General features: G+C 38.0%; 2 protein-coding genes and 2 long non-coding RNA genes across 6 annotated transcripts in view; 2 read left to right on the forward strand and 2 right to left on the reverse strand.

Moving 5' to 3' along the window:
• The window catches only part of LOC134671882 (uncharacterized), a 274,843-nt gene that overhangs the window by 53,117 nt on the left and 199,284 nt on the right, over window positions 1-22,442 (reverse strand). The window lies entirely within an intron of this gene.
• Window positions 896-5,926, forward strand: LOC134671819 (uncharacterized). The gene is made up of 2 exons (XR_010099276.1): window positions 896-4,410; window positions 5,207-5,926. It is a non-coding gene; the product is annotated as an uncharacterized LOC134671819 (long non-coding RNA).
• LOC134671820 (serine/threonine-protein kinase PRP4 homolog) lies at window positions 7,083-11,241 on the reverse strand. Of its 3 annotated transcripts, XM_063529646.1 has the most exons (3): window positions 10,951-11,241; window positions 9,214-9,418; window positions 7,083-8,972 (listed from the first exon to the last, which is right to left on the reverse strand). In XM_063529646.1, the coding sequence occupies exon 3, from the start codon at window positions 8,895-8,897 to the stop codon at window positions 7,119-7,121; it is 1,779 nt and encodes a 592-aa protein (XP_063385716.1). In that variant the 5' UTR covers window positions 8,898-8,972; window positions 9,214-9,418; window positions 10,951-11,241; the 3' UTR covers window positions 7,083-7,118. The 3 variants fall into 3 exon arrangements, with proteins under 3 accessions (XP_063385716.1, XP_063385717.1, XP_063385715.1); XM_063529647.1 differs by lacking the exon at window positions 9,214-9,418; XM_063529645.1 differs by having other exon boundaries at window positions 9,214-11,241.
• The window catches only part of LOC134671874 (E3 SUMO-protein ligase PIAS2), a 33,707-nt gene continuing 27,499 nt past the window's right edge, over window positions 16,235-22,442 (forward strand). Inside the window, exons 1-4 of the mRNA XM_063529733.1 lie at window positions 16,235-16,394; window positions 17,857-18,026; window positions 18,645-18,841; window positions 19,767-19,929. Of these exons, the coding sequence (XP_063385803.1) occupies window positions 17,884-18,026; window positions 18,645-18,841; window positions 19,767-19,929 (503 nt within the window). The 5' untranslated portion in view covers window positions 16,235-16,394; window positions 17,857-17,883. The remainder of the gene's footprint in view (window positions 16,395-17,856; window positions 18,027-18,644; window positions 18,842-19,766; window positions 19,930-22,442) is intronic.

Consider the following 22,442-nt stretch of genomic DNA (forward strand, 5'->3'; position numbering starts at 1 on the left):
AATTTTTATTTCGGTATTTAGGAGGTTAGTCCCATATTATACTTAAGTTGATCAGTATGACCTATACATTCACCTCGAAAAATATGGCTAAAGTTGAAAAAGGACTATGTATAGCGATGTACGGTGGCGTTCAGAAGTTCATGGATATGTCGACCGTAATGTTTTAACCTCTAGCCGCCCATACGTCAAACCTTGCCAATCAAAATTAAATTTTATTCTGTCAACACAAAGTTCTAATTAGAATGGAACAGGAGACCTTTTTATAGGTCTCTGGGCGGCTAGAGGTTAATGTTACGGTTGAAACATCTCCATGCACTTTTGAACGCCAGTGTACATACAGCCAGCTGTAAAAGTGCATACCCACTTAAATAAATTCCAGAGCGGAGCGGATCCGCATCCAATGTGAAGACCGCGTGATATAATGGATCCATCCATATGACACTAGATGTATGTTAGCTAGCAGCTTAAGGTAATATGTGAACAATGCTGTGACGTAGTGATTTTTGTAATTTTTGCCTTGTTGCTTAGAAATCCTATGCGCTCTATCCTCCTAAGGCCCTGCCATTCAAATGAAAAATGCAAAATTTGCCACAGAAATTTGAACCTACAGTGTAGGAAATAGAGTTGATTTTGCGTTGTTCAAAAACGGAACGAAACAAAACAAAAGCAACTCTGTTCCAATCGAATATGATTTAAATTTCATTGAACTGAATAAGTACTATAGGTGGGACGTTGGGCCTTAGGAGGTCGAAGCTTGATTAATTTGCAAATTCGAAACTAAACCGACTAATTGTCGCTCTAGCGTAAAAAATCAAAAATCAAAAATGTCTTTATTGCAAGATTATGGTACATAACACCTTCGCTTTATCATTACACGCGCTCTTAGTAAAATTTTTTGCATATATTTTGTTGTTTAGTATATTAATTTTATATTTTGCTCTACATTTGCCCTGAACAGGCAACCGATCCAACCAACTTAACACGTTCACTGTCCGTGCCCCGTATATGGGTCACGGCAAGCCTCTATTACAAAGCCGTAAGGTTAACAATTCAGATTGGGACAGTGAACGTGTTAAAGCGCAGTTATATGTACTGCGTCGATTCTTGGTCGTTCGCCGCATCAAACAATGTCAAGGCCTGTCTCCATATTGCGCGGCAAACTATCGAACATTGGCTCGCGAGCCAACCCGGTATCCATTGCGCGCGGCTGCCTCGCGAGCCAATGTTAGATAGTTTGCCGCGCAATATGGAGACAGGTCTTCAGATGACTTTCAACTTCATACTTCATTCGGCGACCGCATTAATTAAGTGAACGACCCAATGATTTTTGATACCCTTAATTTATCCGCCTATAATATATATGTCGCAGTCAAAAGTGTGAACTGGTCAAAAGAACTTTTAACCGACAAAAACAGGCAAAACTGCTTTTGACTGAGCATGTTGGTCAAAAGTAGTTTTACCTGAAAATCATTGGTTAATAGTAATTGTGACTGTTACTATCAGTCAAAAGTACTCGCAGTAGCAGCAGCAGGTAGGTTAGGGTTATTTTTCTTTGCTACGCCCAAAAAACGAAACTGTTCGCAGAGATAGGTAGGTTAGGGTTATTTTTTTTTGCTACGCCCTAAAAACGAAACTGCTGCCAGAAATAGGTATGATTTTCAGGTAAAACTACTTTTGACCAACATGCTCAGTCAAAAGCAGTTTTGCCTGTTTTTGTCGGTTAAAAGTTCTTTTGACCAGTTCACACTTTTGACTGCAACATATACATGTCATTGATTATGGTTGGTAGTCACTGACAACTTATAAATCGTGTTTTTAATTTAGCTGCATCCGTGTTTCGGAGGGCCTACCGCGGAAATCGGAAATCGAAATTTCGTTTCATTCCGTAGAATATTGCAAGTTTTCTATGTTCGTAGTATAATCAGCGTGACGTAAGAATATACCTATATATTTGACAGTTATGAAACACCCCTGGTCCCATAGTAAAAGTTGCTCAGTATTATCCCAAAACCTCCGTGGCAACGGCAATACAGTTATTTTTTGCCAACGTATATATCTGACGCTTAGTCTATCTGTTAAACGGTAGATGTGTCTCTTTACGGTGGTTATGCGAATGTAGCCATTCGCTATGGTCTATTTCGAATTTGCAGTTAGTTAAGCCAAAACCCACTTCTATACTGATTCTACTCCATCCAGTAAGGATAGCTATAAAGTCAATTTGTGAATGATAATCGCCTTTCAAAATAGATTAGGACTAAACGGCAACCATAAGTTTTCTTAACATATTCACTTGCTTGTAAGTAACTTACCGCCTAATGGTCAAATGTCCAATAATTGGCACATATATTTTTGTCATTAGCACCCAGTTTTGCAGTTTATCGACCCTTTTGTATTTATGTAAGGTTAAACTCATTGTGTTTGGTGTTAAACCATACATTTTACATTTCATTCAGAAAATAATCGTTATTTGTTCCGTGACGATGTAAGCTAATATAACTACCTTCCAATAGATTGGTATAACAGACAGTAGTCAGGTTTGATAGACCCCTATTTGCTCTCTGATTATATGTAATTAAGAATGATATTTTAAAGAGTTTTATTGTAAAATGTACAGACAACTAATTTAATTTACTACCAATTTTGTACTTTGTCACAGTGACAATAGAATGAGGTCTCTAGCGACTTTCATATTGATAGTCACTATCATAGTGACTATCAATTTCATAATGTCATAATGACAAGATACGAAATGGGTCAAAAATTAATATCTTTGTTTGTACTACTCGAACCTTGAAGGCTTAATTGGAAAAGAATCTCAAAGTGTAATGTCAGTAATGTGTTGCTTAAGTATTGTCTAGATATGTTTGACTAAAATGGTTGAATTTGTTTACAATTAGGTATATTATTTGTATGCTCTAGTAAATATTTCGACCCAATGCCCCTTTTAATCAGAGTTGGATGAATGTTAGATTTATAAGGTTAAGTATTTCTTGCGTTCATATCATTTCGTCAACATATCTTGATTGTACAATGTGTTAAGTAGTTAAAATCAAAGCAGTAGACACTTTCAGAACTATTTACATATTATTGATGACAAATATGAAAATGACTTTCAACAATAATCATTCCTTTTGTGAGATGGGCGTTATGCAAAATTAGGCCCATTCTATTTTTAGAACAAATGAAAAAAACCCAGTGTCCTAAAAATATCCATTATATTTTAAATTTTGTGACTACACGCTTGATTTTTTGTAAGTTATACTATCAAAAGCCGTTTTGAACTTTTGACTAGGTATTATGTTCTAAAATAAGCATTTGTCCTGACAAAAATAACTCAAGACCACCGAAACTCATCTAATTCTGACTTTTGGAGCATTCCATGAAATTGTCTACCGTTGTCCCGTACAAACGCGAAGTTTCTGAAGATTTAAAGGTATAAGAGTTTCCTTTTCTATGACAAATGGTCAAAAATATGCACAGAAAAATAATCGCCTGCTTTAAATGCCTAGAAAAAAGTCACAACACGGGAAATAAAATGCGTTTGTATGGGACAGCCCGTGGAATGCTCCTTTTTCGTTTAATCTTAAAAGTGAGCCAAGTGTAACATTTTTTAAAGTCACGACACTGACTCTACTTGTATAAACCCTAAGATATCCTAAGGTCCAGTATTTTAGCTCTAGCCAGAGTCATATTAACGTAAAGTTAAAATAGAATAGACAGAGTAACAATTCACATTATCATTATCACAAATCATTTACTATAATCCCATATCCACGAATAAGACTTTAACATTGCTATTAAACTGGTGCAGAATTTTATAAAATGATTGTATGATTGAAATTATTTGAGATGAACGAAATATAGTTTGTACGCAACATTGACTCTTTTTGTAGTGACAATAAAGTCGAGATTTGAATGGATTATTTTGTCCCAAGTTCATGCCAAATAATTTCAACGAATACTTCAGAAAATTTATGTATCTATATTTCTTTAGTACGGTAATGTTTATCGTCGATGGAAAGCGTCCGTCTCTTTCTAGATTTCAAGAAAATTATTAAGTGTGAGAGGGACGTATGCTTTTCGTCGTTGATATGGTATCTTGTAAATTGTCTAGTTTCGCTAAGATAGTGCTGTAACGTGTATTGTGATTGATGCCAATTGGTTTTATATTGTACTGTGATGGTATGCCTACTAATTTATTTTTTGTTGAGTTTTCTAATTTTTTTTCTGTTTATCGAAGTAATCTCGAATATTGAATCTAATGTATTAGAAGTAGAGGATTTAAGGTTGGTGATTTCTATTTGGTTTGCGCAAAATAAAGGCTCCGCCAGACTTAGCGAGTGAGCAGATGGAGGCGGTTGGAACGTGGGTTCGTGCGTATTGACAATTGCATGACTGTGGGCCACATGAGTTCGAAGCTTCGAGCAACACCGGCTTCCGACACGTCAGAAGGGAGGGGCCCAAGCGATATCTCACCGTACAAATCTTTCTGCCATTTTTCGCGGGGGGAAGGTGCACACAGTGGCACTTCTCACACACTTACATACAAAATCCAATCAGAGGCCCTACCGCGAACCACGTTCGACGTGTTGCCTCTCTATGGCACTTGTAAATTCATACGTAAGTGTGACAGGGAGGCAACACGTCGAACGTGGTTCGCGGTAGGCCCTCTGTAATGACGACACAAATACATACAAAATGACACACGTCAAAGACAAATCTTGCAAACCTCGATCTCTTTTTGTGTACGGACGAGTGACTAGTGTCAGAACACGCACACTAACACATTTCCGTTGAAGTATGTCATTGCATTCTGAGAGATGAGAAGTCGGATTTGTTGCTCGACCGATCCGCAATTTGTACTGAGCGAGCAAAATCGATAAATCCAACAATTACTTGAGACTAAAATATAATAATTGTATTTAAATGTAATTAAACGTATGATATGTAAAAAAAAATATTACATGTGAAATGTAACACTTTCTTTTTGTAAATTTGACGTCCCCGACCTCTTTTTATAACAAAAAACCGAGCAAACAGGCATTTTTGTGCAGCAGTGTTCACGCGCGCGTCTGGACTCGGTCTAGTGAAAAATCCAAGTGCAACTAGTTTTATTACCCGCGGTAGATTATATTGACGCGCTAATCTTGTACCTCGGCAGAGGGGAAATAGTGCGAATGCCGCCTCCCTTCCGTGTTGCTCGAAGGTTCGAAGTTCACTTTTAGCACCTAGAGCGGTCGTGGCGCGGTTTGCGCGCGGGCGTGTAGCGGTTACGCGTTTGATTTATGTTATATTGCTCGTGCTTTCCATAGCTTAGTTTACAACCCACGAGCCCACGTTTTAATTCACCTAGAGTCGGACCAAGCTAATTCTACACAGACTTTGCAGTGGCAGAATGTGGAGTGTCAAATCCCTGTGAAAATATGACGATTATAGTCACTTTAATGTCGATGCAGAGTTGGCTTAGACGGACTTATCATGCTCACATTACGCTTTAGGTCTGGCGTAGGTTCAGAGCTAGTTTACACTGTCCTTTTTCCGAGGATATTGTGGCAATTGGCTCAGTGTAAACACGCTTTTGTAGCTACTGCTACCCCATTGGGTAAAGGCCCCTGTACACAATGGGCCAGTCTGGGGGACGCATTTATGCGTTAGAGGGAGCAAGTGATATTGCTATCTCATTCTACCGCATGGCTGCGTCTCTTGGAGAAGCCGACGCTGGCTCATTGTGTACAGGGGCCTTTAAACTGTTATTTCACATTATATATTACGAAACGTCGGAGCTCATTTAGAGTAGATAGTTTAGATCACGATGTTTCGAATATTTTGCGCAGTCCGATGTTTTATGTAAAGGATAATCACTTTTATTTAGATGTAAGCAAACAATATTTGTCAAAGAGAGATTTATAAAGAGTATAGGCCGTAATATGTTTGTTTTATTTTAGTTTTACTTCCTTATCCCTTCCCTCTGAGCACAGAATAAATAATAGTACTACCGTACAGAAAGGAAACTTCCTACAAAACAGAAGTTTAACAGTGATTCATGTGATCGAATCATGCTGTCCCTTTCTAATATATGGCACTATCCGTTTTGGCTATTTAGGGTGATCAAAATTGCTCGGAGCAATGCTGAGCCGAACGGAGCCGAGTTTGCCCGAAGGGAGGAGTTTCACACCCTTGCTCTGAGGGGTCATCCATTAATTACGTCACACGAATTTCTAGGTTTTTTGACCCCTCCCCCCCTCCTTGTCACATTTGGCAAACCCCTCCCCCCTAGTGTGACGTCACATTTTTCTACGAAATCGCCAAATCGAATTAAGTATCTAAGTATTATTAATATTTTATCAAAATATTTTAGACGATATAAATATTAGTAATTTTATAACCCAAAACTGCTTAGGAAAGAAAATTAAACGAATAAAAAATATTATCGTTTTAAAAACTTGTTATTTAACACATTCAACACCAAGAACCCGACTGTCGGGTACACTGTTCGTAGCGACTACGCGCTACATACGACGAAACCGTGGCTACGCGCTACGAGCGTAACCCGTAGCACTTAGTGGTATTGAATGTGTTAAATGTACAGCGAATAAAATAATTTAAATAAATTTTGGGTTACTGATGAAGTTAAAGTGACATCACAAAGTTTGTGTCTCCCCCCTCCCCCATGTCACAATATGTCACATTTTCTTGACCCCTCCCTCCCCCTAAACGTGTGATGTAATTAATGGATGACCCCTGATCCTGTAAAATCTGTCGCACGCGTTTCGCGCCAGTGAGCGCGACGGTGCGACGAAGGGCTTCAAAAATGTATGAAGTACCCTCCATTTAAGTGTGGAGAACGAAAGAATTTGATTGGAGTAGAGATTAAAGAGTGACAGCAGAATTAGATGGCGCTGTACGGCGCCATTTTTAGTCATTTTATGGTAACTAAATCGTCAATTTTGACCACCAGAGTTAATTTATGGAGCCATGCAGCGCCATCTACATCAGCTGTCACTACTACTACACCTCTTCTACTATTAATAAAATAACTAATCATCCACGCCTTGGTTAGGAATTAAATAAAATTACATAAATTTGTTAAATTCCTGCATTTATTCCGTTTTTTGCCGTTATTTTTCCACTTCTTCTCTGATAAAAATATGTTTTAAGGCATCTGTGGGGGATATCCTTAGAGCAGAGTCCAAGGCAAGCATTTTGTCTAGCAATTCTCTGAGTTGGGTAGCTTTTCTTTCAACATTTATCGACCTTCCAAGTTCTTTCCCCAAATCTCGAGTTACTTTGATATTGCTGTATTCTACTACCTTTTCTCTGCCCGTAACCTCATCTTTTTTGTGAAGGAGGAAATTATGGTTGTAGTTAAAGTGCTGGTCTTTAAATTTGCCTTTTCTCGCCATCTTGTTTGGTATTCTCCCTTTGATGTCCATGAAGCATTTCAACATTTTGTTGTTCGAGCCGCCTGTGAAGAGTATTTTTCCTACCGCCATTTCGTAAATCGTGCACGCGGTTGACCACATGTCAACCCCGTGCGAGTACGGTAAACCCAAAATGATTTCCGGGGCTCTGTAAAACCTAGACACTAGGTAAGGCGTGGGTTCCGTATCGTGAACTTTACCCGCCGAGCCGAAATCACACAGCTTCAAGATATTTTTCTTCTCGTTCACCAAGATATTATCTGGTTTTATATCGGCGTGGATGATATCAAGCTTCTTTAGATGTCTCAGCGCCAGGAGAAGCTGTCTACTGTAGCTCACCAGCGCTTTCAAGTTTAATCCATGTCTACCATACTTCTTAATAACGCCGCGCATATCCATGTGTAGAGGCTCTAATACTAGACACAAATGACTTTTGTGCACAAAATGGCGCAACAGCTTTACGCAGTGATATTTATCATCGGGATCTGCGTCATTTACTTCTTTTAAGAAAGCTATTTCTTTTAAAGCTGTTTTCCTCATTAGATCGTTATTTCTTGTTATCTTTACGGCTACGTCAGCATTTGCGGCAGTATTGTCTTGAGCTCGCACTACGTTGGCAAAAACGCCCTGTCCATAAGTATCTTTGATAGTATATCGGTTGTTCAACACGTCACCAATTCTAATATTGTAGTAGCCATCAGGGTCGTCCCAGTTAGCGGTCAGCTGAGGATTGTCATTGTTGTTATCTTTGGTCACGCCCGCGGGCACATTATCAGGTGTAAAAGTATCTACATCGGCAAACATGTCAGTTGATGCTTTAGTCATATCAGCAAACATGTCAGTCGATTTTTTGGTTACATCAGTGTTAGTAGTTTTATTAACTGGTCTTATGATGGCTTCCTGATCATTTTCGTTGTTATCATTGAAAGTTTTATGAGATGTAATAATATTTTGAGTTACTTTTTCTGCATGATCTTTATATGCAGATTTTAGTTTTTCTAATAGTTGTTTCCGTTGTCTTCTTCTGATTTCTATAATATTTTCCTCATCTTCTGAATTCTCATCATAATTATGAGGAGGACTGTCAACAAGCTTACGTTGTTTTTTACCTTCAATCTTCAACTCATTGACTTGACTTTCACTTTTACGTTTTTTATGAGGTTCTCTAAATTTTTCAGTATTTCTTGATTTCTTGTCATATGTTCTAGATTTATTGTTTTTAGAATGTTCTGCAGTATTTTTTGATATTTTATTTATTTCTTCTTGTAATATTTCCCTCTGTTTGATGAGTTCCTCCATGGTTGGCATTGTGGGCATGCTGGTGGGAAGCGGTGGTGTCCTTGACTCAGCAGAGTCTTTCATTCTGGAATAGCCCTCTGTATAATATTTTTTTTTATGTTTCGTATTTTTTACTTCTTCAGTTCTGAATGTCTCGAACGATTTTCTCTTGCGGCGGTCATCATGTTGGTGAGCCATTAAATCAACTTTTCCCTCAACTGAAAATTTCAATAGTTCTCTGAAACGTCAGATCTGAAGACTTTTGCTGGAAATCTGTAAAGATATACCCAAATATAATTAAAAGTTAAACAAATCAAATATGAAAATATAGTTAAGAAATTGATGTCAACTAATAAAATATAGTTTTTTAGTTAAAATATTTATTCGCAAGCATTGTCTGTGTCACTTTCATGAAAGTTAATGTGTTATGAATGGTGCCAACGTTTCGCAAAACTAACTCTCATGAAGTTGATAAGTTGCAGTAATAAGTATGTGAAACTATATCAGTGATTACATTTCCCTCCCTGTGGACATCTGTTAAGTCTCAGGGCCAACATGATTCATTAATTATGTTGGTAGGTTATTATGAAGATATTGTCATCTTCACATATCCATTAAAATGTGTTTATTTTGTCCATTCATTTCCATGATGTTCATTTTACTTTACCATCCATGGTTTGTTTTATTTGTCAGTCAACAGATGGCATTTGGAATCTTGGCTAGAAAAAACACAATAAATGTTAGCTCAAATGCGAAGCATAAACAGGTCTAATCTCAGATAATAATTAAATAAAATTTTAACACTTGGTAAATACTCATCCATATGTTTTTGATTTTCCAACTGTACATATAGCATGAATTTCAAACGGCAAAGGAGTGCAAATACAAGTTAGTAAGATATCTTGAAGATAGAGTACCTACAGTCAAGGTGTTAAATATTGACACAGAAAGTGCCAAAAATATGTATACATAACCTTATACATTAAGATAGTGTGTACATATTTTGAGTACTTTATTTGTGTTATTTTATACCTTGTCTGTACAAGCAAAATGGATTGTAGTGCATGGGTAAAATAAATGTTTTACTGTCACCACAATAACAGCATTTTGCTTTCCGGCACTTGCCCATCTCATACCTTACAATAAAAAATATATATATTTGAGGTGACATAGTCAGTGCATGACAAAAGCCCTTTTAAAAAAATATATTTAGTTTAAAAAAAAAATGTGTAAGTATGTAATATAATACAGTAAAATTATACATTTTGCGTTTGCGTCAAATCCGGTAGTTCTGATTTTTTGCAGGCTTGTTTATGATGTTGGCCCAATGAATAATCCAAGTTTGTGACCTTGAGCACCGAACGCAACTTTGTCAAAAATCGAATAAACCGCAATTTTTTTTAGATTTCGGCGATTATAACCCTAAGTACTAGTTTTTGGTAGTAACTTTCTAGGGCGTTTTTAAAGTAGACTAAATTTGCTACAATAAGACACTAGAATTGTCTCTGTACATCTAATATTTTCCGAGATAAGGCCTTTTAAAATTTTATAATTTTACATCAGTTCTTAGCTATAATATAAGGATTAGGTAGGTAATTTATATGAAATTCATCACCGCCACGCTCTACAAAATATTTATATTCCATAAAAAATGTATAAGTGCCTTTTTTGAAAAAAAAAACTTTTTTAATCGCCGAAATCTAAAAAAAATTACGGTTTATTCGATTTTTGACAAAGTTGCGTTCGGCGCTAGAGGTCACAAACTTGGATTATTCATTGGGCCAACATCATAAACAAGCCTGCAAAAAATCAGAACTACCGGATTTGACGCAAAATAGCCAGGTTACAAAATTCGACAAAGTTACTGGATTAATAATTTATTTTAGGGATATAACTAATTGAAAATGTTATGTTTATCATTTTTATATAAATACCCATAGATTTTATTTAGTGCACCTAAGTAAATGTCTTTAAAGACATTTTAGTACTCTGAATGTTTCACTTTATTTTATTTGTTTCTCATAAATCTTAGTTCTCCACAGCAGTTTTGGGTATATTTATTAATAAGAATAATTTCAACCAAAGGTTGAGGAAAATGTCAATCAGCACAATGCTAGTAGTAAAGAAATGCAATGCAATAAAGTAATCCAAGACTTAGACCCAATTTCTAATTAATGTGGGTCACAAGGCCTCACATTGCGTCACAGTTCCATTAATATAATAATAAAATATAAATAAATCGGAATATTACCACTCTGTATAATTTAACACATTTCTTGTTCCAGATTAGGTTCCCTAATATGAACACGTCACTAATATATTAGAGGACAGGGAGCATACACGATGAAATTCATGATATGGGCACAGTTCAGTCAACTTGATTGAAAAACAAAAAGAATTTGTGCTGTGAACAATCACCGAAATCCGGTGCTCGTTCACGGCTAAAATTCTCAAAATGTATACAATTATTTATCGAAATAATAACCAAAAACTCAAGAGCACTGCAAAATTCTAGTTTTGTTAAATTTGTTTAACTCTGACATCACTGATCACATCAGTGACATCTGTCATTGTCAGATTGACAAGTGACGCAAATTCTTTTTTTTTTGGCCCAGCTACAATACCTTTAAGCCAAGTGAAGCAAGTACTTGATCTTTACAGTATTATATTCTTCGATCTTTACCAAATCTTTACCCGCATGGGCCGCATATCCCCTTCTCGGACAATTTTAGGGTTCCGGTATCCACAAGGCCCCTACCTTTATTGTTCTATTTGACGGCGCAGCAACTAGTATCATTTCTCTCTCCTCGCTCTTTAAAAATGCCATTTGTCAAAAAAGGACAACTATACTGTTGACAAGATGGACTTCAAATCCAAGTGGCCCCTTTTTAGGCGACCCAGGTTGTGCATGTGTGCGTAAAAACGTATATGTGTGCTCTTTTAGGGATGTCAAAAGTCGATTTTAATCATGTTATATATCGATAAACGCTACACAGCGGAACGAAATAGCGATTAATTGAAGCTTCAATATCTTCGTTAAACATAAACATAATTGAAATGCTAATGGATAATGAATATATTATAATGTAATAAAATAATTCAATTATTGCGGACCACCTATTTTAATAGGTATTTATGTATTTTAATTAAATATCTGAACTTTCCCTTGGTTCTCTCCTGGGGCGTGACTACAAAATTGTGATCTGATAACCACAATAAAGAAAAAAAGCGTTTTTGTTCATTTTAGGCAAAGAATATAATACTCACTAGGAGAAGAACGGTAACTCCATACAAAAAAATGTCCCCAACCGTTTATACGTTTATACTAGTGGCGCCCTCGATGTGTACCAATGGAACTAAAGTTGACAACCGGTTTAGCCTGGCGGGTATTGGTATTATAGGTATATAGTAATTATGTTGATAAACATATTTGTTATCTTCATATCACGAAATATATGAAAGATGCAAATATTACCCCTTGTTTGTGGTATTATCTATTGATTTAAATAAAAGGCATATTTATGTTTATAACATTGTATTATGTTTTACATATAGAAATATACACTGAAAATTAAACCCTGACAACTTAATAAAAATAGACATTAAAGCGCATTCACAAAGTTTTCAGTATTATACAAATAACATTAGGCATGCCTACCTATTACACTTTACACACAGATACACTACACTTTACACACGGCATTTTACACAGATTTCTAACTTGTATTCATTCATACATTTCTTCACGGTTAATTAATACGCTTTCCAGATGCGTTATGACTCGGTTCCTTCTGAACCCACTAAAGCTGTATAAATTTCACTCTGGCTGCTTCAACAGCCGTTGATCCGCATTTAGCACATTTTCTATGTGCATTGCTGTAATCTATGTAGGTACAGACTTACAGTCTTAAGTGGTTGTACCGCTACGTTGTATTTATTATTTAAAGATTTAATAAATAAAATTTTCGTTATGAACTTTAACCACAGCAGTTGGACAGAGTCATTGACAAATATATTTTTTTATTATGGTGGGTAGACGTACCTACCCTCCATATATTTTATGAATATTGATAAAGACAGTTGGAAGCAAATATTCATTATAAAACTTAATCGCGTGTAATTAAGTTTTAAGCGTTTTAAGTCCCGTTTTATGATTAATTATGTATAAAATTCGTGATAATTTAATCAGAGTTGGGATAATTGTTGCTGTAGAAAAATGTTTTTATTTTTATTACTCGCAACTTTTTCTCGGAGGCCAACGCACACATAGAAGCTTCAGGCGCACACATGCGCAATTATTTGGGGACATAACTTTCTTAGGAAGTGAACAGGCCTTGATTTTAGGTATAGTTAAACCTTTGAAGTAAAATTAAAATTGCAAGAAATGTCGGTAGTTTATCGATATGACTTTATCGACATGGCTACAGCAAAGTGGGTCGCTTTGTTAATCGTACACTAAACAAAAAGTGGTCCCACTGACAGCTCGCTTGGAAGGCATCTGTATATATTCTTATATCTATGGGTAGCCACAATGACAAAAAAAGTCCGTATGTCACAGCCATTTTACTCAGAAACTATACTCTAGCAAGCCAACTTTGTCAGTAGAAAAAGGCGCGACTTTTAAAATTTGTATTGCATATCGTTCCTTTGCGCCAACATTTTTCAAATTTGTCGCTATTTTCCTCTGAGTAAATATAGATGGTCAAGCAAATCTTGTCAGTAGAAAAAGGCGCGAAATTCAAATTTTCGATGAGAAGATATCCCTGCGCGCCTACATTTTTCAAATTTGCCGCCTTTTTCTACTGACAAGATCTGCTTGACCAAGTTTATCTACCTTTTTTTACTGAGAAAGCTGGTTTGCCAGAGTATATACATATTTATATGTATATTACCCATGAACCCATGCGAATCCCTTGGTAATTTATTGTACATATCACATATTTTGATTTGTGTTTAAATTAACGTTTAAGAGAAGGAGGATATAAAATAAATTATATAATGATATGATCTCGGGACTCAAAACCGCTCTCGCAGTAAAAACTAACTGGGCTGTCTAGTCGTAAAAATAACAACATCCGTAAGTAGATAGGTTGACAGTCTTCTTTATTGACTTGTCTTTAGCATTTGAGCGCTTTACGCAACGATAAGATTTATATTCACAATCCCTACTACATAATATTATAAATGTGAAAGTATATCTGTCTGTTGGTTTGTCTGTTAATACCTCTTCATGCGTAGGTGGCGTAGGTAAACCGCTGAACCGAGGACAATAATATCATTATGTTACTATACAAAGTAGTCCTACCTAGCTATAAGAATACTTGCTATACCCTTTATAGGGTGCCATGTGATTCTATTTTTATTGTACCGCCTATGTACCATGGTTTGCAAATAAACGATTTCTATTTCTATTTCTAGTATTTACCAATAATTATTATCATTCTACGCAGACATGGTAACGGGCAGAAACTAGTAAAGTATAAAAGCCAAAACTGAGTTTGCTATCAAAAGGGCCGGCTTTCGCTTTAAGTAACAGAAGACATGCCCATTTAAAAAGGACTTTTACCGTCTTTTCTATAGGGTTGAAATTCATATGGCCCACTACGTAGTGACGAAACAGGAGGTCCAGGATTCGAATCCCGGAAAGGACACGGCAAGATATTTCTTACAAGCTCTCAAGAGCAAGATTGATAAGGGAAATGATTAAACTGTGTGATAAAAGTATAATTTATATTATATGCCCACAAACTGGTAAAGGGCTTATTTCATCCACATCCTGCCGCCGGGCACTTGCGGACCTTGCGGTTGAAGCCGATGTCGGGCCCGATGACTCTTGCAAGGGTCGTTTTCCCTTCACGACATATCAGAATATCGTATTCGTTATGTTTATCGATATCGATAGAATACAGGAAGTTGTACAGCACTGTCAACTAGGAACCGGTAGTGACGTAATGGAATAAAGATGCTTCCACTTAAGTACGTTCGGAAACATATATAACGATATCACTAAAGTTACATGACGTCGCAAGTTACGCTAATATCTTGGTCAAGCAGATCTTGTCCGTAGAAAAAGGCGGACAATTTGAAAAATGTAGGCGCGAAGGGATATCCTCTCACAGAAAATTTGAATATCGCGCCTATTTCTACTGACAGGATTTGCTTGACCATCTATAGTAAATATCATTATATTCTTCTTCCTGGCGTTATCCCGGCATTTTGCCACGGCTCATGGGAGCCTGGGGTCTGCTTGAAAACTAATCCCATGATTTGACGTAGGCACTAGTTTTTACGAAAGCGACTGCCATCTGACCTTCCAACCCAGAGGGGAAACTAGGCATTATTAGGATTAGTCCGGTTTCCCCACGATGTTTTCCTTCACCGAAAAGCGACTGGCAAATATCAAATGATATTTCGTACATAAGTTCCGAAAAACTCATTGGTACGAGCCGGGGTTTGAACCCGCGACCTCCGGATTGAAAGTCGCACGCTCTTACCGCTAGGCCACCAGCGCTTCTAAATAAATATCATTATATTAATTTTAATAAATAATGTTAAATTTAAATGTATTTAGCTAAGGTCTGGTTTATATTCCGTTGGCTAATACATACTACCCCTACCAACTGTCCGGTTTTATTTTAAAACTACGGTGGGTTTTTGCACATTATGGTTAATCAAATTGCCATTTTAACGCCTGAGATATACATAAAAAGGTAAATGTAGGGCCAGGCTCGGAAAGTAATGTGCACTCTGGTAAGTAGTAAGTAAAATAAAAATGAACATGATAATATTATTATAAATGAGAAAGTTTGTTGTGTTTGATTGTATTTGAATGATAGTACCTCACGCAAAAACGGTTGAGCTGAGGGCTTACCGCGAACCACGTTCGACGTGTTGCCTCTCTGCCCCACTTGTAAATTCGTACGTAAGTGTGACAGAAAGGCAACAAGTCGAACGTAGTTCGCGGTAGGCCCTCTGATTTCGATGAAATTTGGTACACAAAAATAGCCTGGAAAGGTGTTTAAATACTTATTTTATATTACTTTTATCCCGGAATTCCTCCTCAAAGAGGGTGTGACATGGATATAGTAAAAGTGCTGGCATCGATCGATATCCATAACGATCACGAAGACAATGAAATATGATTAACGTAATAATTTATTTAAATTACTTTTACTTTTTTATATGCACATCCGAACGTTCAGCGTTTCGACAACCCTACCAAATGGGATCCGGATATGATGCACCAATTTTCTATTTCGTCTTTGGTTTTCTCCCATGTATGTAAGCTTTACATTAGCGTTTGCGGAATTAAGTTGCACTGTGTGCCATGTTTTGTTTGGTGGAATATTCGTTTTGTGAATGAAACAGTTTGAAGTCATTAATGATAACAAGATCTACATCCAAAATGGTCACTAACGTTGTTTTGACTTTTTGTTACAAATTTAAACTTAAATGCAAACGGCCCTCTATCTAGGCAAGTAAAGGCGTCAATAGATGTCACTTAAAAAATTAGACTGCTTTGTTTTTAGTCTATGTCCAACGTGGCGGCTGAATAATGCAGCAGGCGTCAAATAGTGTGGCGTTTTGTAAGATATTCGTAAATAGTTAAATTAAGTGTTACTAAATGTCAGTGTAATTTTTATGACTTATAGTTAATATGAGTAGGTATTACGATTACGGTAACGCTATATCATGGTGAGTAACTTTCGTTTGAACACCTGACATCCATATTGTTTGGGTTCCGTAAACGTTTTTCCTAAAAACTTAGTTTTATAGAATATTTGTATGTTTGTTTATTCGGCTACCAACATTTCATATCATTAAAAAAATGTTTACCGGTGTCTCGTGCCGGTTCATTTTAAATATTTGTCGAATTCGCGGCGGGAGGCGCTCTATGAAATGTCCAGACACAACGTGAACTATTAGGGTCATTTTGTACTGTACTGTATAAAGACATTATTTTCACATAAGTCATATGATACAGAACTCTATTGCATCTTTCATAAATCCGTTGATAACCGGCCTTTTAGTTGTGGCATACAAATAATCAATTTTGAGTTATATTTATTTCTAGTAGTTCTCATAATAATTAACACTCAGTGTTATTTGATGACGCCGCAACCATTGTCTATTTTTTTTTTATTAGACCCTTAATTACTTTCACATTTTGTTTTGTTTAGCTTGCCAAAACAATACAAATATAATTATGTTTTCGAGGGATACCTTAATATCCTAACTTCAATATCAGTTAAATTAGGAAATATGTGCATGATGTATATGAAAATGTATTTATGTATTTAATATATTTTGTTTGCCCAATTAAAATACTTAATAACTAGTTCCAGCTTACTCATAGTTCACAATAAACCCATATTTTGTGTTTTAACTGGCTTATCAGATTGTTATCTAATAGTACATAATATATCTATAATAAATATATTTAAAAACAGTTTGCAATCCACCTTTTCACGTGTGTATTTAAAAAGAATATAGTATTTTTAAATTAATTTGTGATATTTTTTTTATTTAATTTTTAAGCTTGTTCCCATCCCTCCTGACTGTTGCAAGTTTCTCTCACATACAATGATTTGTTGTTTATGTGTCCACAAGCTAGCCTAGACTAAAACACTAAATGCCAAATGCATTGCCGTTCCGTGTTGTCGAGTCCAGGCTGACTATGGAGCAACTTGTTGTTAATGGTATACTTTTCTGGAAAATTTCATTGACAGGACAGTCATCTTATTTCTCTTATCTAGCTCCAGTCTTCCCGAAGCCACTCCCGGTCACATTGCAAATTTCTAATATACTTTTTCTCCTTAGCAAGCTCCTTCACAGCTGCAGTGGAATAATTTATCAAAATAATCAAAACGGGAACACCATCATTGATCTAAATTGTCGTTTAAAGCATCGTAGAGGACTTGCGGTTCGTTTAGTGGTATTAAAGCTGATAGACATGTTTTAACCATTGATGACTAAAAGTAATTATTCAATTGCAGATGTCACTAGAGCCCTATCCCTTTCATCTAAATTTGGCGCTTAGTGTAAGAGAAATAAGGAGACGGCCGTGCAGTGATTTTCCACAAGAAATTTTCCAGAAAACTCCCACAGTTGTGTAGTTGACTTTTGATTTACGTCCGTTGTGACGGCTGAATTTCAGTTGACATGAGATGGTCGCTCATCAACAATGGTTAAAACACGATCTTCAGCGAGGGTAGGAAACGCGGCACCGAGTAATGCGGCACCCTCCGAAAATGGCAACTCGTCCGAACTTAGATCGCGGCTCAAAGCTACCGAAAACGGACGTTCACATAAGAACAACAATTCTAGGCAAGTGTCTTTACCTCGCAGCCGCTGCACTCCAGTGTGGATGTCGGAGTCTATCAGTTGATGCATGAGTCATGGCTTCGGTGTTGGGGCGTTAGTGTGATTTGCTATAAACTGCACCTCTTAGGTCGTAAAGGTTCCATTACACACGCGCGTTTTGCGGGCGGCGAGTGAGCGGGGCGCGCAGCTTTTACATATAGAACGCTCACGCCCCGCCCGGATAACGCGCCTGTGTGACGAAACCTTAAGACGGATGACAGTACAAGAGAACACTATTTTCTTGAAGGCGAGCCCCAGTACAGTCCTATACATGAACATGTGTGGTCCTGGACGCATGCACTGCTTTGACTGTTGTACAGTCAAGCTGCCACCATTTGAAATTGCCATAACATCTTGACTAGTTCTAATTTGCAATACTACATCAATAGGCGCCACTTGTACCATTACACTAACCCGGGGTTAACTAGTTAAATCTGGAGTTACCATGGTTACCAATACAATTTGACACTCAGTTAATGATTTTACCGGTTAACCCTAGGTTAGTGGTATGGTGCAAGTGATGCTAAGTTGAACGAAGGATTTCCAAAGAGCAATGTCAATAATAGATATATAATTCAACAGGAACAACCAGGCACTAGGGTCGTCGGGCGTGCCGGGCGGGGGGTCGCAGGGTAAGGACCCGCTGGCGCCGGGTCTGGCGTCGCAGCGCAACATGTACCAGCACCCCGCCGTCACCGGGTACAACACGGACTCGCGACAACAGGGCATGCCGGTCACTGTAAGTGTTCTACAGACGCTAGGGTCTAGCGGGTCGCAGGGTAAGGACCCGCTGGCGCCGGGTTTGGCGTCGCAGCGCAACATGTACCAGCACCCCGCCGTCACCGGGTACAACACGGACTCGCGACAACAGGGCATGCCGGTCACTGTAAGTGTTCTACAGACGCTAGGGTCTAGCGGGTCGCAGGGTAAGGACCCGCTGGCGCCGGGTTTGGCGTCGCAGCGCAACATGTACCAGCACCCCGCCGTCACCGGGTACAACACGGACTCGCGACAACAGGGCATGCCGGTCACTGTAAGTGTTCTACAGACGCTAGGGTCTAGCGGGTCGCAGGGTAAGGACCCGCTGGCGCCGGGTTTGGCGTCGCAGCGCAACATGTACCAGCACCCCGCCGTCACCGGGTACAACACGGACTCGCGACAACAGGGCATGCCGGTCACTGTAAGTGTTCTACAGACGCTAGGGTCTAGCGGGTCGCAGGGTAAGGACCCGCTGGCGCCGGGTTTGGCGTCGCAGCGCAACATGTACCAGCACCCCGCCGTCACCGGGTACAACACGGACTCGCGACAACAGGGCATGCCGGTCACTGTAAGTGTTCTACAGACGCTAGGGTCTAGCGGGTCGCAGGGTAAGGACCCGCTGGCGCCGGGTTTGGCGTCGCAGCGCAACATGTACCAGCACCCCGCCGTCACCGGGTACAACACGGACTCGCGACAACAGGGCATGCCGGTCACTGTAAGTGTTCTACAGGCGCTAGAGTCGAGCGGGTCGCAGAGTATAAGGGCCCAGTACCATACCAACATCCCACATCAGTATATCGCGCTACTCCTCCCTCAATCCTATTGAACAAACAAAAAAAAAATTTAATTAATTCATGTTATACTTTTTTTTTTAATTTAAAGTGTCTCAACTCAAGCCTCGATTTACATTCCTGTTATAATAAAAGGGATGCCGATTCAAATCAGTGTTTAAAAGTAATAATGTACCGCAGGCACGACAGAACATGTACGCGAGCGGCATGTACCACGGGTACGGCACGCCGGGCGCCGCGCTCGCGCCCATGCCGTCCCCCTCCCCCACCGCGCCGCTGCCGCCCTACCCCGTGCACCCCGACGTCAAGTTCAAGAAGTGAGTTAAGCCTTGACAGCGTAAAGCGCACTTGCACCGTTCCACTAACCCGGGGTTAACCGGTTAAACCTGGAGTTATGGTTACCAGTACAATTTGACACTGGGTCAACAGTTTAATCGCTCCTCACCCCGGGGTTAGTGGCATGGTGAAAGTGGGCCTTAGTGTTGAACCCAGTCCCAACATTCACTAAGATGCCGACGAATTGCGAACTTCCTCCTTTTTTTGAAGTCGGAGAAAAAGCAGTCAAAAAATGTGTCGTGGAGCAGTGAGAAAATGTTCTTCAACTTAAATCGACTTTGTAAGAGTTACGTCGAAGGGCCACTATTGCCACTAAGTCTCTTTACAAGTATATGGGGAAAGAAAATGGTGACAGGTATGACACTAAAAATATAATAGGTACGCCGATACCAAATAACTCTGACGAGGGTAAGTGGGCGTTTTCTAAAATAAATATTGAAAACCTGAATCTTTCAAATCTGGACGTTCTTGGGCTCATTCTACTCAGAATCGACAGCATTTTCTATCCCACCATTAAAAAAAGATGTTCCAAAATGTCCACTCCATGACGTCACGCTTTAGTATGAAAAAAAATTTCACTTGTATGTGCGTGACGTAGTGGAACGTACAATTTTCATAAAAAATTTTGGGACATTTTATTTTATCATCAGAATTGAATATGCTAGTGACAGCGAACTGATATACATGGAAGTATTCTGTCCGCTTAGTTATGACCCAACGTAAACTATTCGATTGTAGGCGGTGCTTACAAACTATTCGATTCGCAACTTCAGTTCGTCCGAGATGACAGTCAGTGACGGATGGCTAAATTGATTTATAAAAACAACGTTTTTTTGTAATTAAAAATGTTTTCATGTGTCGTGAAGTGGTGCAGAAGTTATTTTAGTTCATACCAAGGATAGTGGAATCACTTTTCACTTGTAGTAAACAGATAACTTCAGTAAAATTTGGAATAAACATGACGATTTGTTTTCAATACTACCGTGCTAAGCTAAAACGTAACAACTGCATACGACTTTCATAACAACATACGACTTTTTAAATTGCGAGGATAATAGGGATGGTATTATGCCAAATGAAGTAGACTATTTTATTAACTTGTGCTTGGTTTAGGTATTTTCTATATAATTATAAATGTAGTAGGTAATGAATTCTTTCTTACAGATTTGTATTTTCCTTTTTTATTTCATGAGATGGAGCTGTAAAAAAACTACCTCATTCATTCAAATTAATAATCAAATTTGATATTATCATTTTACATTACTTTCCATTCAGATTCCCACAAGATGCTATTCGCAGAGAACTATGGAAAAAAGCTGTCCAATTAGAGAGACATGAAATTAAGTGGATGCCTGGAAAGATATCTAGAATATGTTCTATTCATGAGATATAACTCGTGAGATAATCATACCCGGTCTCCTATATGTAGATACACTTCCACTGAATTAATTTAACAAATACACACATTATCTGAAAATGTTGATCATTCGAATCTACCCTCTACCGTCACATATATGTAGGTTCTCTCTCAAGCCATTTCCGTCAGTATAAAAGAGCGGCAAATTTAGAAAATGTAAGCGCGCGAACGGGTGTGGTCCCATACAAAATTTTAATTTTGCACCTTTTTCTACCGACAAACTTGCTTGACCGGCTATATACATATAAAATATTTCCATTGGAACTGAAAGTGGGGATTTATTGTGACTCCGCCTATTCAAATATTTTTGACCCGATTCGTGTACCCATGTAAATTTTGCAGGCTGTATAGCCAATCCGAATTCTAAGATCAAGTTTACCATAATATATTTACAATGGCGTACTTGATCTTAGATAAACGGACAGACTATACCTGAACGTGACTTCGCACTGCCATACAAATTTATAATAAAATATACAAAATACTTATTATAGCGGAATACATTTATACAACAATGATATATTTACTTATGTTGAGTTAGTCTGTCATTTCATAACAACATTTTAACTAGTTATCTTTTAATCTGCATTAAATTATTATACGTGAATTATTTGACTGGTTCTTCAATGTATGGCATAAACCTATCCCTGTCCAAGTCATATTCTAATCAAATATGAACCGCAAACTCTCAGCGGCCAGTACGTACAGCAAGAAGGTTATTAGCGGATTAATGTCGCTGATTGGTAGTTATTGACATTATATGCATTTCATCTACACTTAGCTTATGTACCATTAGTGTAATAAAGATGACTATTATTTTGTTTACCAGCTTTGATTACAGGCTCTGTAAACGCGTCGTCTTATTTAAATGTAGGCGTAATTTTGTATGTGTGCTAATTTGGCCCGAGAATTTGAACGGTAATGTTCCTAAAGGCGGTTTCCATACTAAATATATGCGTTCACTGGCTAGTGATTCTGAGTTGAAAGAACCCAAAAACACCAGGATCTGTGAGAATCAGGATTTCGATATTTATTTTAGAAAACGCCCAAGTTTAGTTTGAAAGGTTTGAACGCCGC

Source organism: Cydia fagiglandana, chromosome 16 (assembly GCF_963556715.1).
Source record: "Cydia fagiglandana chromosome 16, ilCydFagi1.1, whole genome shotgun sequence".
NCBI lineage: Eukaryota > Metazoa > Arthropoda > Insecta > Lepidoptera > Tortricidae > Cydia > Cydia fagiglandana.